Source organism: Perissodus microlepis, chromosome 14 (genome assembly GCF_051167445.1).
Source record: "Perissodus microlepis isolate ML-2025 ecotype Zambia chromosome 14, ASM5116744v1, whole genome shotgun sequence".
Taxonomy (NCBI): domain Eukaryota; kingdom Metazoa; phylum Chordata; class Actinopteri; order Cichliformes; family Cichlidae; genus Perissodus; species Perissodus microlepis.
In genome coordinates this window covers 33,741,756-33,756,773 of record NC_140474.1, presented here as the reverse complement: position 1 = coordinate 33,756,773, position 15,018 = coordinate 33,741,756, and the positions used below count along the sequence as shown (strand labels likewise).

General features: G+C 41.2%; 2 protein-coding genes across 6 annotated transcripts in view; one reads left to right on the top strand and one right to left on the bottom strand.

Annotated features, from left to right (window-relative positions):
- fat3a (FAT atypical cadherin 3a) overlaps positions 1 to 15,018 on the bottom strand; it is a 185,074-nt gene that overhangs the window by 103,293 nt on the left and 66,763 nt on the right. The gene's annotated exons all lie outside the window — the stretch shown is intronic.
- LOC146374283 (general transcription factor II-I repeat domain-containing protein 2B-like) lies at positions 9,999 to 11,116 on the top strand. The gene is made up of 2 exons (XM_084951529.1): positions 9,999 to 10,718; positions 10,994 to 11,116. Exons 1-2 carry the CDS (start codon positions 9,999 to 10,001, stop codon positions 11,114 to 11,116), a joined length of 843 nt encoding a protein of 280 aa, XP_084807655.1.

Genomic DNA, 15,018 nt, shown 5'->3' with positions numbered 1-15,018 from the left:
AAGATTTTCCTTTTAATATATACATAAAGTACAGTGAGAATGATCATAATATGAATGTATTTATAAACAGTATTTATCCTATATGTCTGTATAGCCTGACTGACTCAATCAGGTGAACCCTGAGGACCAGCACTCGCAACCACCAAAGGATGCAGTGCCAACACATATGCTTCAAGATGGCACAGGAGAGCTTGTGAAGGTCTTAGCTGAGGCTATATCAGCAAATAGGCTACCTATTCCAGAGCCCACAGTTTTTAGTGGTGATCCACTCAAGTTTAATCATTGGAAGTCATCCTTCCAAGCTCTAATTGAAAAGAAAAACATTCCAAGCTCAGAGAAAATATTCTTCCTTCAGAAATCTGTTGGAGGAGTGGCTAGAGAGGGATTAGACGGTTATTTTCTGATTGGTTCAGATACTGCATATGTTGCTGCATGGGAACTGCTCAATGAGCAATACGGCCAGCCTTTTATGATTGGCAAAAGCCTGCCGAGACAAATTACATGCCTGGCCAAAAACAGCGTGAAGAGAGAGCGCTGACGTAAGGAAATTTGTGGACTTTTTACGCAGTTGTGAATGTGCCATGGCTCACAATGAGAGTCTGCGTATTCTTGATGATGGCATTGAAAATCAAAAACTGACAGCCAAGTTGCCTGACTGGTTAAGCAACAGATGGAACCAAAAAGCCACGCAGTATCAGCTAGAGCAGGGGTGGGCAACTCCAGGCCTCGAGGGCCGGTGTCCCTGCAGGTTTTAGATATGTCCTTCAACCAACACAGTTGATTTAAATGGCTAAATTAGCTCCTGCAGTTCTCCAGAGGCCTGGTAACGAACTAATCATGTGGTTCAGGTGTGTTGACCCAAGGTGAGATCTAAAACCTGCAGGATACCGGGGCCTTGGGGCCTGGAATTGCCCACCCCTGGGGATGGAAGCATGGAAGGTTCCCAGATTTTAAGTATTTTTGTAACTTTCCTGACATTGCGGCAAGGGGATTTGGAAAAGACAAGATCTAAACCTCAGAATGTAGTGACCTCTAAGAACCAAGCAGCAAGTGCAAGGATTTTTGCAACTAACACCACTGAGAAGAACATAAGCACATGTATGTTTTGTAAGAAAACAGGACATGTCTTGCACAAGTGTCGTAGACTAACTGCAAGGCCAGTTGCTGACCGAGTGAAGTTCATTCAAGGTGAGAAACTGTGCTTCGGCTGTTTGAGTCCTGGCCATCAATCCAAGAACTGCAGCAACCGGATGGTCTGCAACACCTGCTCAAAACGCCACCCCACATGCCTTCATGAGGACTGCTCAAAACAACAAGACAATGACGAGACAAGGTGCAGTAACGAAAGAAAGCCACAATCGCCGCAAGACACCACTCAAGAAACCACATCCAATAGAGTTGTGCATGATGGTAATAGTGCTCAGACTTCAGCAATAGTTCCTGTTTATGCATCAATGCCAAGTAATTCAAATAAATAAGTCCTCGTCTATGCTCTGTTAGATTCACAAAGTGACTCTTTGTTCATTCTTGAAGAAGTAGCGGATGCGCTTGATGTTAATGCAGAGCCAGTTAAGTTGAAGCTGACCACAGTGTTGTCTAAGGAGACAATTGTACCATGCAAAAGACTCAAAGGTCTACAAATAAGAGGGTTATCTTCTAAGAAGATCACAGTGCCAACGGTCTACACTCGTGAATTCATACCTGCCAATCGTACACACATTCCAACGCCAGAGACTGCAAGGACATGGCCTCATTTAGAGCATCTTGCGGAACACATTGCCCCGCCGAAGAAATGTGAAATCGGTCTTCTTATCGGGTATAACTGTTCACAAGCACTAATGCCTAGAGAAGTTATGAGTGATGAGAACAACCAGCCCTTCGTACAGAAAACTGATGTAGGCTGGTGCATAGTGATGCAATTGGAGTAAGTCACCACATCATTGTAAAGCAAGTGACCCCTGAACCCAAAGTAACAAGTAAGTTGAAGAGCGAAGTTCATTATGTTTGCAAGACAAGAATTAAGGAGATGACTGCGCCAGAAGATGTACTTAAGGTGCTGAAATCTGACTTCAGTGAAAGGCTTGGATAAGAGGCAAATCTCTCGCAAGAAGATCTCCGGTTTTTGACTAAAATGCATGAAGAAATAAAGCACAAAGAAGACGGAAATGCCTCTGCCTTTTAAACAGACCCACCTTGGTGGGAGTTCTTTGTAGATTTCGAAAGGGCCCAGTCGCTATTATGTGTGATGTGGAATGAATGTTCCATCAATTGCCTGAAGACCAAGACTACTTGAGGTTCTTATGGTGGAAGAATGGTGATCTCGAGTCTCTGCCATCAGTTTTTTGGATGAAAGTCCATTTGTTTAGAGCAGCTTCCTCACCTGGCTGTGCCAATTTTGGACTTAAACATCTAGCCACAGAAGGTCAGGATCGATTTAACCAAAGCACTGTCAAGTTCATCTGAAGAAATTTTTATGTTGATGATGGACTGGTGAGTGTAAGGTCTGATGCTGAGGCAATCGAGCTGATTAAGGAAGCGAGAGAGCTCTGCAGTGCAGGCAAGCTTAGACTACACAAGTTCATTTCCAACAGCTAGAAGGTATTGGAGTCAATACCAAAGGAACAGTGTGCTGACATTGTCAAAGAGCTGGACATAGATTTAGGGGAGCCGCTCCTAGAAAGAGCACTGGGTGTGCAATGGTGCGTATCCTCTGATGACTTTCAGTTCAGAGTAACTGTCAAGAAACACTCAATGACGAGAAGAGGAGTGCTATCCACAGTAGCTTCCATCTACGATCCTTTGGGTTTCGTAGCACCATTTGTTTTACGTGGTTAGTTGATCTTGCAACAGGTGAGTCAAGAGAAAGCTAGTTGATGAACCACTTTCAGAGGAGTGCAGATCACAGTGGCAATCATGGCTACAACATCTCCATAACTTGTGTCAGGTAAAGATTAAGAGGTGCTACATACCAGCAAACTTTGTAGATGTCAAGCAGTATGAATTACATATTACCGATGCTAGCTTCACAGGTTATGGGGAGTGCACTTATCTAAGAGCAGTCAACTCTAATGGCAGCGTACACTGCTCACTTGTCATGGGGAAAGCGTGTGTTGCCCCCACTAAGGTCACAACAGTTCCAAGGCTTGAGCTGTCTGCAGCAGTGATTGCTGCGAAGATGGGTGCTGTATTAAAACATGAGCTCGAAATAGACAACCTTAAAGAATATTATTGGACTGATTCGAAGATTGTTCTCAGGTACATTAATAATGATGCCAGATGCTTTCATGTTTTCGTGGCAAATAGGATCCAGAGAATCAAAGCCACCATAGATGCCAACCAGTGGTATCATGTGCAATCTGAAGACAATCCGGCGGACCATGCTTCGAGAGGGTTATTGGCAGATCAGCTCGTTGCTTCAAATTGGTTCACTGGCCCAGACTTTCTGTGGGAAAAGGAGCTACCCACAAGAGATGCTGAGGTGGGAGAGGTTAGTGACAATGATCCAGAACTTCGAAGGGCTCAGGTGTTCAACACCAGTGCAAGGGTAAATAGAACATTGTTGGACCGCCTGACTAAGTTTTCTGACTGGAAAAGAGCTGTTAAGGCTATTGCTTGTCTTAACCCTTTAGAGCCGGTCGGAGCGGGCACGCTCTGTTTTGCGTAACTATTTTTAAATCCCGGTAGCTCTGCAACCACGTAAGCTAGCGCAATAATTTTTTTTGCATATGAAACCGGAGGAGTTGTACTTACATCTTATGCCATCAGCTTGTCCTAGGTCACGGATTCCTTCCACATAAAGCTTTGCAAAAACTGCATAAAAAGTGCTTGCAGCAACAAAAACATAATATTCCAGAAACACGCTTTGACAATCCGATCAGCTGTTCATAACACTTCCTACGTTGGAATAGACGTCAGCGTGAACTTTTGCATGTCCGCCATTACCTGCCCGAAACCGGAAGTGACGTCATTTTCGCGGAAATGTAGTCTTTTTTACCATCAGGGCCTATACTGGTGTTTTTAAAAGTTATGTTTGACTTTATGACTTTCTGTGTCGTTTCTGGGATGCTTAGGACTCATATTGCACTGCTGGAAATAGTTTATTTTGATGCATATGCTGCTTTTTTGCAAATTTGCAGTATAATATTTATTTTCGTTTTTCCTGCAGTGTATAAAAATTGGTGTATTTCAAAAATAAAACTATGAAGACACTCAAAATAAATTTCCTGTGGTAGGAAACTATTTTGTGCAACTTTTTTGTATTTACAGTTTTGAGGGATAAGCCTCTTAAATTTCTCTAACTAGAAATATATGTTAAAAAAGCAAAAACGATTTTCAATTTTTTTGTAGTTTATTGCACTTTTTTGCAATTTATGTAATTACTATGCACTTAATGAATACATATTATTAAAATCTGGGCTATAATTGTTGTATTGATGTATAGCAACTTGAAATGCTCCCAAAAATGGCACCACACCATGTAAAAATATAATATAAGCTCTGGCGGACTTGGTTCTATGGTAGGTCTTAAAGGGTTAAACGTCATGCTAAGCAAGTCAAGGGTCTTGGTCCCAAACTCAATGGAAGTACAAGTGTTGAGGAAAGACAACAAGCTGAACTTTTCATAATCAGATTGGTCCAAAGAGAAGCATTCAGCAGTGAAATCAAGAATTTACAGCAATGCAAGGACGTAAAATCCAAAGACAAAGCAAACTAGCTATGCAAATTAAGTCAATTTTTGGATGAGCAGGGTGTGCTGAGAGTAGGCGGCCGCTTAACAAAAAGTGATCTTCATCCACGTGTTAAACATCCTGCCATTCTGCCAAAAACAAGTCACGTGTCTTCTTTATTGATCAAGCATTATCATGAGAAAGTACAGCATCAAGGAAGAGGTATCTGTCACGATCTGGTTGTAGGGACTCAAGCGCAGAGCGGTTAGATGTCTCCAAAAAACAGTTTTTATTTCCGGCTCCAGTGCACAATATATATACAGTGAAGGGGAATCCAAAACTCCAGGAAATCACAAGGGCTCTCTCACACTCGCTCACATCTTCTTGCCCACACTCACACACGTTCACACGGCAGGGAGGTCGCAGGTCCGGGGGGGGAAGGTCTGAAGCAGAAGAGAAGGGAAGTCACAAACTAATCACAAATCACGAAGCACAAGTTCACAGGAGCTGTGAGAACACTAACGTCAGTAGTACAATCATCCAGCGACGAGAGGATCTGTGTTCCAGCCTCAAATAGTGCTCCCGGTGATGACAGGCGATTGTTGTCAGGTGTGTGGGCCAAGGGCGGGAGCCCACAATGAGCTCCGCCCAGGCAGAGAGGGAGAGAACCGAAACAGCAAATGTAGCCTTGTGGGGCCGGCCGGGCAGGCACGGAGACCATGACAGTATCACTGTAAATGAATTGTGATCTAATGGGATATGGGTCATTGGATGCAGCAGTGCAGTTGCCTCACATATCTTTAAGTGTGTCACATGCAGGAAGTATAGAAGGAACACACAAGATCCAAAAATGGCAGATTTGCCAGAGGACAGAATGGAAATTACCCCTCCATTCACATATTGTGGCATGGATTGCTTTGGACTGTTCTATGTGAAGGATGCAAGAAAGGAACTGAAGAAGTATGTTCTTCTCTTCACTTGTATGTGTTGCAGAGCTGTACATATCGAAATACTTGATGTGTCACGGTTCTGGGTCAGTTTGATCCAGTATTTTGAGTTGTCATGTTTTGGTTTGATTTTGTATTTTGTATTATATTCTGATTCTTGTTCTTCCTTGACTATTATTAGAATTCTATGTTTCAGTTTAGTTAGGGGTTTAGTTCTTAGGTTTTGTTTTGGTGTCCTCGTTTTTCCTGCAGGTGTAGTTCAGAGTCTTGTCTGCGTCTTTGTGTTGTTATTTCCTTTTTTACTTTGAAGGTTCATGTCCATGTGTGATGTCAGCGTGTTCAGTTTTACTTCTCCCCTGACTTTTTATCTGATCTAGTCCTCAGTTCAGAAAAAAAGTTATATAGTGGGTTATTTTAACATCAATATAGATGCGGTTTAGGCGAAGGGGTTTGGTTTAAGGCTCAACCGCAGTGGAGGGGTGGTGCAGTGGGTTCAGAGGCACTGGTAGAGCCACTGGCTGCTTGACGCAGCTGTGGGCAGATATTTAATCATGCCTCTCCTGTCTCTAAAAACAGTAGCATGTTGGGAGAAGGAGCGTACTGAGCTGGATGTATGAAAACAGAGCAGAGGAGCAGTGAGTTTTAAGCTGTGTTATTTTCAGCCAAAGTGTGTGAATAAAATAGAATTTGCACTTATCCAAGCGTCTCCAGTGTCAAGTTGGGTAAGTCAGTAATATTAGTCCCGGATTGTAAATGATCACATTCTATTTTAACGAACTCTGGAACTGTCCTGATATATGTCTTAGGAAATGGACATTTAACAGTACTTCCTAAAAACACTATTTTTGAGTGATCATATTTAGATAATTAATTTTTTGAATTACAGTAACAGCACTTTAGCCAGCCTGACAAAGAGTTAGAGCCAAGCAGTCCTTTAAGCTTTACCTAGTAATGACTTGATGAATATTCAAATCCATCGCACACGTGTCATAAAGTGGCGCAAATTTCATAACTGCTGAAATTTACTTAAGGTTTTCTCTCATATCGACCTTTCTACATTCAACAACTTAAGCAATTTCTTTCAATTTATTCCTAAATCCTATTCCTCCAAAACTGCTCAAAGAGCAGTTCAGAATATTTTGCTACCACTGAAATTAAAAGAACTGTGCTGTAGCAGTTTGAATGTGTGGCATAGCCTTCAGCTTTCAAGGCCCTCTTCAGTAGAACCAGTTCCCAGTTTGAATTTGAAAGACAGACATCGTCTCCACTTTTTAGATTAGGCTTAAGTGGATAACATTTCAGGGGGCTGGGTTTGTGACCCAGCATTTTGAGTTTATTTTGTACTTTTGATTTCTTATCAGGGCTCTACAGTGTGACCAATTGAGTTGCAAATGTGACCTAATTTCTCAATGGTGCAACTAAAAAAAAATCCCAGGTTGCACCAGTGCAACCAGCCGTTTGAGTAAAAAAAAAAAAAAAAAGTGCCCGCAACTCTGAAAGTCCGTGTGCTCAACAACAAACAAACACACATTATGCCCAAATCGTGGTCTAAACCAATCAGAGATAGTCAGGGGTGGGACCTCTTTAATTGGCTGTGGTCCAGATATTCCCGTTGGCCTACATGTATGTACGTTTGATAGTCCAGGCGGATAGATAGAGGTGAGTAGTAGGGTGGGTTTCAATAATCGATATTCCGATTAACCCTCTCAGGCTCAAATTAAACTTTTTGTTGCTAATGCACAACCAAGTCCTGCAGTGGTACTTCTGAGTAAAAAAAAACTCATAAAATATGTATGTGGGGTAATCAGGTTGTTAGTTTTTAACTGTTGCAAATCGGCAACGCCTGCCTTGAGAGGGTTAAAACTGATTTTAGCTTGAATAACGCAATATTGATTCATTAAATCCTGAATCAATTGTTAAATATAAATGCATTTTGCCAGTAATGCCAGGAGGTCACCAACCTATTTCAACAACCACCAAACAGCTAAAACAGTAAATGAGAGCAAGTAAACAGATTCCAGATAAATGTAAACACAAAGTGTGGACCTGACGCATCAGTGAGTCGACAGCACACAGATTTTGAGCTACAGGTTTTGTCCCTCTCCGACCAAAATGTACTTCAAGAACAGTTTCCCCATCTTAAATCTCTGTTTTCTGCATTATTCATTTGCTTATTACTAGGGATGGGTACCAGTTCTGACATAAACGGTAGTAACCAGACCGAAAAGCAGCGCACATTTCGGTGCTTTATTTCGGTGCTTTTTTTTCCTGAGCTGTGATACACTTTAGATTCTAGCCAATCATTTTACGTTTCCGAGGATAGTAGGCGGGTCCAGGTACGTATGTTCTTTTAGAGCAGAGCTACAGATTAAAAATGCCCAAGGAGGACCGGTCAAATGTATGGCTGTACTTCACAGCAAAATATGCAAACTCAGCAGCCTGCAACAAGTGCTTTAAGCTGATACTGTGATACTGTCAAAGGAGGTAACACCTCAAATCCGATGAAACACCTGGCGACGCATAGCGTTTTTTTTAAAAGCCGAGAAATGCACCGTATTTGATAGCTTGCTGCGAGACCTCACTCCGTGCACATCTACTGCGGGTGGGTTGCCAGTTATCGGACCCGGAGCAACATCCCCCAAAAACCCGAAGAATAGAGTCCTGGCCCCTAGCCCTGCCAGTGTAGCAGAAATGATGACGGATGATGATGGCAGCAGCAGCCGTTCTTCGCTGCGTGAGTAGCGTAATGTTGTTCGTGTATAAGTTACGTTGAGTAGGCTAACCACGTTATTAAATTGATGCATGTAAGGTGAACTAGCAAACATCATCATAGCTACATGCGGCTGTCTTCTTGTTTGATGGCAGATACTCCCTTCACCCTGGCCAAAAAGGCTAAAATGACCAAAGAAAAAGTGGAAAACAGTTAAACATGAGAGGTTTTTGGATAAAGTTTGTGTTTTTTCCATTGTTTAAGCACTGCTTCCAGCCAAGAGTGATACCATATATGCCCCATAGCTGCAGAAAAGGCTAACATTGTTATCTTTTTACAAAAAAACAGCTGAACATGAGAGGTTTTTGGACAAAGTTGGTGTTCTCCATTCTTTAAGCACCGGTTTGAGTACCGTTTAAGCACCGGCACCGTTTCAAAAGTACCGGTTTGGCACCGGTATCGGATAAAACCTAAACGATACCCATCCCTACTTATTACACACCAGTCTACCATTGTGTACAGCGCTGTCGGTCACTGGTTTTTTTCTTTCCCCAAAAATGACCTCCGTCAAGAAAGCCTAATTTCTGCTGTTCAATACTGAAGAAATATAAACATTTTACAATGATGCCAAATTACGAAACGCTTAGCCGTGTCTCTAATAAAGTCTCTGTAACATTACTCTGCTTCACTTCAGCAGCATCGGGTAATGTTCTTATGTTGATTCATGGTTTTGTTACGTTTTTGTTCTACTGCAGAATATTTTTAAGGCAGTTATCTGCTATAAAAAGCGTGGCCAGGAAAATCTCCATCATGTTTTTGTGTTTTATCCTCAGTTACTTTGTCACAAAGGCATCTGCTGTGATGCTTACACCTCTGATGAAGTCTCACAAGTGTCAGTACTGATCAATTACCAGAATTGTAATATTTCTGACTGTCTGAGTCAAAATTGAATTGAATCGAATCGAGGAATCAGTGACGATACCCAGCCCTAGTGAGTAGCCTAGGCCTGACAGAGGTGGATGTAGCTGTGGGTAGTGAGAAAAGATGAAAAGAATGATTGAACTTTTTCGTCAAGACCTGATCCGTCTGAAATTCATAGCCAGTGCTCTGACACGAAGACATTGACCTTTCAGGGTATGTCTAACACTGGTTTGGAGATGGCATCACATAATGAGCCACATATGATCCACTCTGAGCCAGAGCCCACTGAAAGTAAAAGGGGGAAGGAGTAAACATTTGGAAGAGAGTGGCTTGACCAGTTTCCCTGGCTAAGATACAGTAAAGCTGACAACAAGATGCACTGCATTTACTGTTGTGAGTGTGGAAAGACCATGGCCAGCAATACTGCATTTGTGACTGGTGCTATTACGTTTTGAATTGAAACGCTGAAAAAGCACAGTGTATCCAGAAATGACATTATATCAGACCTTCCGTTGCACTGATATGCCCAGAGAAAAAGGACGCATTTGAGAACGTCTCACTCTCCCGACGTACTGTGACGAGGCGGGTTGAGGACATCGCTGAGAACTTGGAGCTTCAGCTGAAGAACAGAGCTGCATTGAATGTTTTTCTCTGGCTTTGGATGAGAGCTGCGATGTGCGTGATACCGCCCAGCTTCTCATCTCCTTACGTGGAATAACTGCAGACTTTCAAGTGACAGAGGAGCTGGCAGCCATGCAGTCAATGAAAGGAACAACCACCGGTAATGACTTATTCACAGAGGTAAATGCATGTTTGGACAAATTAGGACTGAAATGGGACAATCTGGCAGGTGTAACAACAGATGGTTGTCCAAATCTGACTGGGAAAAATGTAGGACTTTTAAAGAGAATGCAGGATAAAGTGACAGAAATTAATCCTGTGCAGAAATTGACATTTTTGGATTGTATTATACATCAGGAAGTGTTGTGTAAGATAGTGTTAAAGATGGACCACGTTGTTGATGTTGTAACTAAAACAGTTAACTTCATCAGAGCAAGAGCATTAAGTCACAGACAATTTATTGCTCTTTTGGAGGAAAATGAGATGGCACATGGTGACATCAGCTACCACTGCTCTGTCAGGTGGCTCAGCCTAAGCAAGGTACTGAAAAGTGTCTGGGATCTGAGAGAACAGATTCAGGATTTCTGTGTGAAGAAAGGACATGACGTCCCAGAGCTTTCAGATGAAGATTGGGTGGCAGAACTCAGATTTGCTGTGGATGTGACTGCACTAATGAACCAACTAAATGTCAAACTGCAGTGCAGGGGACTTTTTGTGCATGAGATGTACAATGCAGTAAAGGCTTTCATGAGGAAGTTGCAGCTTATCTCAAGCCAAGTGAAGGACAACCTTCTGACCCACTTGCCAACACTAAAGGAGGCTCTTCCAAATGCCAATCACCTCCACAGCCATGTTAGAAGTACTGCATGCAGAGTTTTCAAGGCGATTTCAAGATTTCAAAGCTCTTGAAAATGAAATGGACATGGTTTCTTCTCCCTTCACCTGCAGTGTGGATAATGCTTCAAGTGATGTTCAGATGGAACTTATTGACCTGCAGTCTGACACACTTCTGGCAGAGCACTTCAGGTCAGTCTCACTGCTGGACTTTTATTCCTCCCTCAAAGAAGAGAACTTTCCACACCTGAGGAATCATGCTCAGAGGATTCTAGTCCTATGTATGTGAACAGACATTCTCGGTGATGAAGTTCAACAAATCCAAACACAGGTCCTCTGTCACTGATGACCACCTCTCAGCTGTTCTTCGCATAGCCACCTCAGACATTCAGCCAGATTTCAATGCCCTTGTTTAAACCCAGAACAGGCTGGATTGTTCTCACTGAAAAGGAGGAAAACATGACACAAGTCATTGTATTGTTGCATTTCTATACACTTCTTGTTTGTTGAGTTAAACATGTTAAAATAAAATAACACTGATTCAGTGGTTGTTTTTGTTTTATTTGGCTTATGCACCACAATTTCACATAGCACAGCCCAATATAAATACTTACATTATTTTATATTAGTTTTATTCTTCTGATTACCAGTACCAGCTATTCGTAATATATAATTTAGTGAATTTTACAATTTAAGAAAGTTAAGCAGACTTGGGTTCAAGTTGTCGTTGACGTGGCCCTCTGACACAACTCAGGTTTCTCATGTGGCCCCTTGTAAAAATTAATTGCCCACCCCTGCATTATATGCTGCGATAAATGCACTGTCCAAGTGTCCCCTCTCCCCACTTCCTTTAAGCGGCAGGCAGCAGTAAACAGGTCATCAGAGGAGGCCGAGATGATGATTAAGTTTATTATTCCCTACAATATTGCCAAAAAGTGCACTTTAAGCACAAGCACTTTTTTCAGTAACTTATCTTTCTTGTAGAAAGGTGCTCCAAATAAAGAACTTTGTGTTGACAAGATTGTTAGTTAATCATTTGCAAATTAATATTGTCTGTATGGACAGCAACTTTCCCCTCAAAAAAGTGCACATGTAAAACTGTGATGTTAAGTGATGCGGTTGAAAGATTTGGGTGCACCTAACTTTTGTGCTGGTGCACCTAAGAAAAAAAAGTTAGGCGCACCAGTGCAAAAAGTTAGTCTAGAGCCCTGCTTATGTTATATTGGAAATATGTTAAGTTCTTGTGTTGTCATTGTTAGTTAGGATTTAGCTGAGTTTTAGTCTAGTTTATATTTCACCTATGTCTCCATGTTTATTATTAGTCTTTTCCTGTTTGTCATGTGTCATCTCCTCATCTATGTAGGGTCCCCTTGTGTCTTTCTCATCGGTGTCCCTCGCCCTCTCTCACTCCCTCTCTCTATCTCTTGTGTCAAGCTTGCATCTCCCAATTCAAGTCTCTTCATGTTTCTTGTTTTATTTTGAAAGTTTTGTTTCCATGTTCGCTGTGGGGTTTTTTGTTTGTTTTTTGTTTTTGTTTTTTTGCCTGTCCCGTTTGGATCTTTAGCCATTAGAATTGTTGTCTGAAGGCCAAGAAAGATGCCAAGCGGATTTACTTTACCAAGTGGATCATCGTGGCCTTGTCATATTCGTCCATTTGATTGACCTTTATTATAATTATGTGTTTATTTTATTTGATTTTCGGTTGTTACAGACGGGACAGACATGACTAGGGGATAGGACAGGGAGAAAGAATGAAAGAAAGAGAGGGAGAGAAAGAAAAATACAGGAGAGAAGAGATAGTGAGAAAGGGGGGAAGAAAAAAACAGAAGAGAAAACAAACAAAAAAGAGCAAATTAGGCTTTCTTGTCAGAGGTAATTTTTCCAAAACAAAAAAGATTTTTTAAAAAGCGGACGGCTGCACTGTCCACAACAGGAGAATTACGCATAATGCATCTGTGAGAAAAACAAGATAATAAGGCAGAAACTAGTGATTTATGATGGAAAACTGCTCTTGAAACAGACTTGGAAATGCAGTTTTATCGCAATTTCTTTTTTTTTGGAAGCAAAACAGCAAAGGTAAGACAGAATTCATGATAATGTCTTTCAAAAGTGAAGCATAATTTAGGTCTTCTTTTGCTGTTGGTTCAGCAATTTTAGTTGGAGCGTGATGAAACTACCAGGTTTAAAATCTGTGAGATCTGTGCTTTCAGCAGAGGCATTGTTTTTCCGTGTACATGCCGTCAGGTGAATGGGGAAGTCTGCACTTACCAAACCATATGTCTATATTTAAATAACAGACCTAGAGGTGCAGCCTGTGAAACCAGATGGGGGGCACTGGGGTTCAACAGGTTCAGGGTGTTGTGTTGTGAAGCGCTGAACAGAGTGGATGGAAGAATGGCAAGGAGAGCTTATTGGTTTTCAGGATGTTTGTGTAAATGTGAATGTGTGCAAGAAAGGAAAGACATCTGATCTTAAGCTTACAACAGACAGCAGTAGATCAAGTATATCTATATTAATACATATATTAAGAGCATATATATTAAGAGCAAGCTATGGTTTCCTCTCCATACCCCACTTATTATTATTATATTATTATTATACTAAGAAACAGAAAAGAAAAAAAGAGACAACAGACTCTAGTTATTTAGCACAAATATAGAGTGCTAAATAACTACTTATAACAGTAAAGGAAGAAGGTTTTATGCGCAGAGGACAGTCCAAGGACAGAACTATCAGTTTAACTTGCTTTTGGTTGATTTCTGTTTTTATGTTTTAGTTTTTCTGTGAAGCACTTTGTGATTTTTGTCTTGAAAGGTGCTATACAAATAAAATTTTACTTACTTACTTTTACTTTAATATTTAATACTTCATATAAAGCCTTTGTTAGCGATGACAGCTTCAAAATGCCTCCTGAGTAGAAAAAAGTGAGTTGCATGCATTGCTCAGGTCTGAAAAACAGCTCCACACCATGATATTCCCACCTCCAGACTTAACTGTTGGGTGACATTTGACCACTAAACAAAGCTGTGTTATGGCATTCAAAGAGTTCGGTTGGTCTCATCTGACCAGACTATATTCTGCTGTTGTTCAGCAACCTTTAAACACACTCCAACATGCTTTTGTCAGCAATGGAGTCTTGTGTTGTGAGCACGCATACAGGTCATGGTAGTGGACTTATTGTTTTCTTTGAAACAATTGTGCCTGCTGATTCCAGGTCTTTCTTTTTTTTGACAACTTTATTTATAATTTTCCAGTTTAACAAAAATACAGAAAAATATAACTGGAGTTGCGATTACAAACATTGCCTTTGTGAAACAGGTTGCGCAACACAGTGGCAAACCAGTTGGATGCAGGAAAATGTATAATCTATGCACACCAACAAGAAATACTACCATGTGAACAGGGTAGAAAACAAAAATAAAATAAAATAAATAAATAAAAGGGGGGGGCTGCATTGTGTGCAGTTCTTGTTGGCTTGCTACAGAGAGTAGGTGGCTTTAAAGAAGAAAAAAAACCCCACAGATTAAAAGCAGTATTACATCATACTTCAGTAAATGACAACTTCTCCACATATTCAATAAAGGATGACCAGGATTTGTAGTATTTACTTTGAGACCCTCTCAAACTGTATCTCAAATGCTTTATCTGCAAGCACTTCATTACCTCTCTCACACAATGAACAAATGCTGGTGGACCTGAATCCTTCCATTTAAGAAGAATTATCCTGCGTGCCAGGAGAGTTGAGAAAGCCACTGCATTCATTTGATAAGAAGTTATACCGTGTTGGTTTGGGAGGACACCAAAGACTGCTGTCATCAGATTAGGATCAATTGTTTTCCTGCACACATATGAAAAAGTTTTAAAAACTAATTCCCAGAACCGGTTCAAATCAGAGCAGGTCCAGAACATATGGCTCATAGTGGCAGGTGATTCCTTGCACCTTGGGCATCCATCATCAGAGGTATTATATATTTTGGCTAGTTTAGTTTTGGTTAAGTACACCTGGTGAAGGATTTTAAACTGTATTACACAATGCTGTATACAGATTGAGGATTCATGGATCCTGCTAAGGTTCTATAGGTCGTCCGAGATCTGGAGGTTTAAGTCCAGTTCCCATGCGTTTCTGGCTTTGGACACGGAGTCTGCCTTTGTATGCTGAAATGTGCTATATATTTGAGAGATATGGCCTCTAGCAATAAGTCGAAATTGCAGACAGTCCTCAAATGGACAGTCGGTTCAGTGGGTAGACTTGGATAAGAAGTAAAGTGTTTAATTGCAAAGCTATGGGCTTGTAAGTATCTAAAGAAGTGAGTCTTTG

Coding starts and splice junctions, on each gene's coding strand:
- LOC146374283 (XM_084951529.1), top strand. CDS start 9,999: ATGCAGTCAATGAAAGGAACAACCACCGGTAATGACTTATTCACAGAG. Junction 10,719..10,993: donor CCAATCACCTCCACAGCCAT/GTTAGAAGTACT, acceptor GTATGTGAACAG/ACATTCTCGGTGATGAAGTT.